Genomic DNA, 4709 nt, shown 5'->3' on the forward strand with positions numbered 1-4709 from the left:
GCAGGGAGGGGGGGCCCAGGGGCGCGCCAGCGGGGGAGGCTGACATCACTGCGGCGGGGCCCTTTAAACCCCTCACCCAGCCAGCGCCCCGTCCTGTCTGCCCCAGCCCAGACGCCGCACCTCACTCCTTGCTGCGAATCCGAGGAGCCCCTGTAAGTGCCTTTGTCTGGGGCCTGGAGGGAAGAGGGGCTGGAACCCGCACAGCAGCATCTGGCTACATGGCAGGCGGGGCTCTGCAGAGAGCCAGGGGCTGGGAAGCCCACCCTCCACAGCCAGACAGGGTAGTGTCCACATGCATGCCAGGGAGGAGGGGACCAGGGGTCCTGGCCTCACCTAGACTGGACCACCCAGCTCCTTGGAAGGCCTGGCGTGACTTGGCTGGTGCTGGGGCATGGTTGGGGTGGGAAACGGGGCTTCCCGTCTTGGCCACAGGTGAGTCAGGCCGAGGCTCTGCTGGCTGCTGTCCCTCCAGGAGGATGCAGGAGGAGGTGAGGGGGTGTCGGGCCGCAGTGCTGGACAGCAGCCCTGCACAGTGGAGCCCCTGTGCTTCTTCCCTGATCCCGGTGGGAGGGAACCCCACCGTGGCCAGAGGGGCGAAGGTGAGCTCTGCCCAGAAGGTGCAGCTCTGGAGGGAGGGGCTGGGAAGGTCTGGGCTCCTGGCCGCTCCCAAGGGTCTTTGTGATCCCTGTCGCACTGGCTGTAATTCACAGGCTAACAGCATGGGCCGCCTTTGGGCAGCGGGCTGCTGCCTCTGTCCCTCACAGAGCTGCGCGCTCTGTGCTAGAGAGACCCTGTTCTGCTGTTGTGCCTGGGCTCCCGGGAGGAGGTGCGCTTGGATTTTGCTTTCTCTGATCCCTGCCCTCACCCGTGGACCCCTGGGAAGCCCCAGGGCAGCAGAGTCCAAGCCCAGCCTCACACAGTGCTGTCCTGTGCCTGGGCTGGCAGCAGGGAGCAGCAATTCCAAGGGATTTCCTGGGAGGCTCGCAAGACTCGTCTCAGCAGACAGGGTGAAGGGTGGGGTGGGGGGCAGTGTCGGGGGAGGGCCTGGGTCCCAGCAGGGCAGGAGATGGAGGGTGCTGGGTGCCAGTCTGGGATGGCAGCATGAAGGCTGAGATGAGCCCAGGTGGAGGTGAGGAGGGAGCCTTGGCTGAAATCATCTGCTCCCAACTGACTTGTGGATTTTGACCGTGGCTCTTGGCCCAGCGGTCTTTGGGTGGAAGTGGGGGTGGGGCTTGGCTGTTCTCTCCTCTGGCATCCCTGGCTGGAAGTGGAGTGGTGCGGCCCGACAGGCTCAAGAGAGGACTCTGCCTGGAGTTGTTTGGCCCCGTCTTTGTTGTCAGCTCAGGGAATGATTTTGAGAGGGGCTGGACACAGGAACGGGGAAGGACACTTGCTAAACGTTACCCCTCGGTCGCTACCAGGAGACTGTCCTGGGCGGCCTGGAGGAGTCGTCCCACTGCCTCCATCTCACGGCCCTCAGAGTGGGCTACCCCACTCCCCAGCTGGGGAACTCAGCTCAGAAAGGCGCCAGCGCCAGGGAGAGACAGGGCCAGAAGGCACAGTGTGCTGGCCGGTCACCAGTGGGATGTGGTGATGCTCACTCTGCTCCCCGCGGGGTGGGGGTGGGGTCTCAGGTCTCATGGGGGGAGGTGGGGGGTGCCCTGGCTGCCTCCATCCTCAGACTTCTCTGAGGCCAGGAGAGGGTCTGGCCCCCTTTGGTAGTCTTTTGGAAAGCTCTTCAAGCACTGGGCAGAAGGTACGCCACCCCAGTCTGCCTGACCAGCTGTGGCCACATCTGCCCAGGGACCTGTGTGCCTGCCCATGCGCCCGCAGCCTTCACTCCCCGAGTGGAGCTATCCTGAGTACTGCCAGGCCCTGGCCCTTGGGGCGGCAGCCACCGGACAGGGCAGGGCTTGGCTTCCCAGGCTCTGGCAGGCAGGTTCTTGGCTCTGGCACGTGCCCAGAAGACTTGGACTACCGGTTACTCAATCTACCACTGTGGGGAGAGGCGGAGGGCACGAGGGCATGGACCAGTTTGGTCCCGTCTGGGCCCTGACGCAAGGCAGCTTCTTTGCCAAGGGCCCTGGGGCTTTGGTGGCTCCCCAGACCTTGCCAGGGGTGAGTGAGCTGGCGCCTCTGCAGCCGCAGGCCAGAGACCGAGCTGGCCTGGCCTGGAGCTGTGGTTTTGAGTTGCAGCTTCTGGGATGGAGGATGCAGTGAGAGTCGGAGCTAACGGTTCCTTAGGCAGCGGCGCTAAGACCACCTCACTCCTGTTGGACGAGACGAGACATCTCCTGGCTTTATCTGGGGGACAGCGTGGCCTCCGCGCGGCTGTCCAGGGCCTCTGTGGCTGGTCTTAGCAAAGAATGCTGCACACTAGTATTTGTCCAGCTGAGGCCCATGGGCCAAATCCAGCCAGCTGTTTTTGTCAATAAAGTTTTATTGGAACACAGCTGCACTCATTTGTCTACATGTTGTCTATGGCTGCTTTCGTGCTGTCACAGCAGCAACCGTGTCGCCTTCAAAGCTCAAACTCTTCCCTGTCTGCACCTTTACGATCTTACGCCTGCTCCAGCCGTCCAAAGATCTATCTCCTGTGTTCACATTCGGAGAGGCCTCTGGACTGAGGGGCCAAGCCTGGCGCAGAGGGGTGGTGCTATGATAAACCCAGGATGGCTGGGAACCCCTGCCTGGCACAAGTGGAGGAGAACTGTTGGCCGATCCTCTGAGCCGCTCCCTTCTTCCTCCCCGGCCCGGCTTTAGCTTTCCCCAGCATGGCCAACAAGGGTCCTTCCTATGGCATGAGCCGCGAGGTGCAATCCAAAATTGAGAAGAAGTACGACGAGGAGCTGGAGGAGCGGCTGGTGGAGTGGATCATCGTGCAGTGCGGCCCTGACGTGGGCCGCCCGGACCGTGGGCGCCTGGGCTTCCAGGTCTGGCTGAAGAACGGCGTGGTGAGTGGCACCCTGGGAAGGGAGGCTGGGGTTGTCGCATCCTGAGTTGTGGGGCAGGCCCCCCGAGCCGAGTCCAAGCTGTCACCTCTGCCTGGCAGATCCTCAGCAAGCTGGTGAACAGCCTGTACCCAGAGAGCTCCAAGCCAGTCAAGGTGCCCGAGAACCCACCCTCCATGGTCTTCAAGCAGATGGAGCAGGTGGCTCAGTTCCTGAAGGCAGCTGAGGACTACGGGGTCACCAAGACTGACATGTTCCAGACTGTTGACCTCTTTGAAGGTACAGAGGAGAAAGGGGGCGTGGGGAGAGGCACAGATGCCCCAAGCCAAGGCCTGCTGACCTGGGCCTCACAGGGGACCCCACACTGTGCTTGCAGGACCTACTGTGGGATCTACTGGAGCCTCTTGATTTGGGGATGCTTGCCCCTGGCTTGGACGCCTGTTTACACTGTCCTGAGTTTGTCTTCTGTCCCCTCCGTCTGCTCTCAGGCAAAGACATGGCTGCAGTGCAGAGGACCCTGATGGCTTTGGGCAGCCTGGCAGTGACCAAGAATGATGGGCACTACCGTGGAGATCCCAACTGGTTTATGAAGTATGCGGCCACCACTCCAGGCTTGGAGCTCTGCCTGTGGGGCTGGGGTGGGGGGCACCTTGGCTGAGCCAGCTGGTGGGAATGGTTGGGGGAGCAGAGCCAGGCAGGGGTGAGGGGAGAACGGGGCCCTCAGTCTTCTGGACTCTCCCCTTTCTGCCCTGCTGTCTTCCCTGCCTCCCTAGCCCCTGCGGGAAGAGAGACTCAAGGGAATGGGATCGGGCAGGGAGTCACAGAGGGGTCAGCGGGCAGGGGAAACGTGAGGTCCTGCCCAGTCTTTCTCCTGGGTCCTCTCTTCTAGGAAAGCGCAGGAGCACAAGCGGGAGTTCACAGAGAGCCAGCTGCAGGAGGGCAAGCATGTCATCGGCCTTCAGATGGGCAGCAACAGAGGGGCCTCGCAGGCGGGCATGACAGGCTACGGACGACCTCGGCAGATCATCAGCTAGAGGGGCGTGGCCAGCCCGGAGCCCTGCCCCTCCCCGGCCCCCTGGCCGCAGCTGTCCCGCTTAGCCCGCCTCACCCACACCTGTACCGTTTCTCAGCCTTGGCCAAGCTTCGAGGCTGTCACTGGACAAAGGTGACTGCACACGGGCAGCTCCCCTCACCGCCCCCGCCTCGGCTCGATGCCCTGCGCCAAAGCACCGCTGCTGTGCCGGCCCCTCCTCCCGGCTGCCCCTGCCTCTGCCGCCTCTCCCCACCCTGGGCCTGGCAGGGGAAGTGGGCTGGGGCAGCCCTGCGGTGGGGCGAGCCCACTGTCCTTGGCAGCAAAGCCTACTGGAGGAGACAGCCCGGCCTCCCCCATCTGTTCCTGGAATACTTTTGGGGTCGAAATTCAACAAGGAAACAAATATATACATGCCTCTTTTCTCAGGCCTGGCTGGCAGTTTGATTTGCCCCAGTCACCGCCCCACGGCACCAGGAAGTCTGAGCAGGGAGTAGGTGGGCATCTGGGTTTGTGCTGCTCCGGGCCAGTGTGCTCCAAAGACCCCTCAGGCCCCAGGGTTCAGGGGGATCCGAGTCCTCCCCAGGAACCAGGTCACGGAACAGGAGAGGGAGTCTCGGGGACTGAAGGGAAAGGGGGCAACCTGGCAGCAGGCGTGAACTGTGCATGTGGTATGGGGGGGTGAGGGGGGGGGAAGGAGTCAGGAGAGACAGGGAGGGGCAGGGTGG

At 63.0% G+C, this 4709-nt stretch overlaps 1 protein-coding gene across 1 annotated transcript; it reads left to right on the top strand.

Annotated features, from left to right (window-relative positions):
- Positions 1–43: 43 nt before the first annotated feature.
- TAGLN (transgelin) lies at positions 44–4409 on the top strand. The gene is made up of 5 exons (XM_062197086.1): positions 44–152; positions 2764–2954; positions 3053–3230; positions 3440–3542; positions 3841–4409. Exons 2-5 carry the CDS (start codon positions 2775–2777, stop codon positions 3983–3985), a joined length of 606 nt encoding a protein of 201 aa, XP_062053070.1. The 5' UTR covers positions 44–152; positions 2764–2774; the 3' UTR covers positions 3986–4409.
- Positions 4410–4709: the final 300 nt, after the last annotated feature.

Source organism: Lepus europaeus, chromosome 7 (assembly GCF_033115175.1).
Source record: "Lepus europaeus isolate LE1 chromosome 7, mLepTim1.pri, whole genome shotgun sequence".
Classification (NCBI taxonomy): Eukaryota; Metazoa; Chordata; class Mammalia; order Lagomorpha; family Leporidae; genus Lepus; species Lepus europaeus.

Bases quoted from the DNA above. Each gene is read 5' to 3' on its own strand.
- TAGLN (XM_062197086.1), top strand. From the start codon at position 2,775: ATGGCCAACAAGGGTCCTTCCTATGGCATGAGCCGCGAGGTGCAATCC. The intron at 3,231-3,439 runs GTACAGAGGAGA...GTCTGCTCTCAG, and splicing joins GACTGTTGACCTCTTTGAAG to GCAAAGACATGGCTGCAGTG. The intron at 3,543-3,840 runs GTATGCGGCCAC...CCTCTCTTCTAG, and splicing joins GATCCCAACTGGTTTATGAA to GAAAGCGCAGGAGCACAAGC.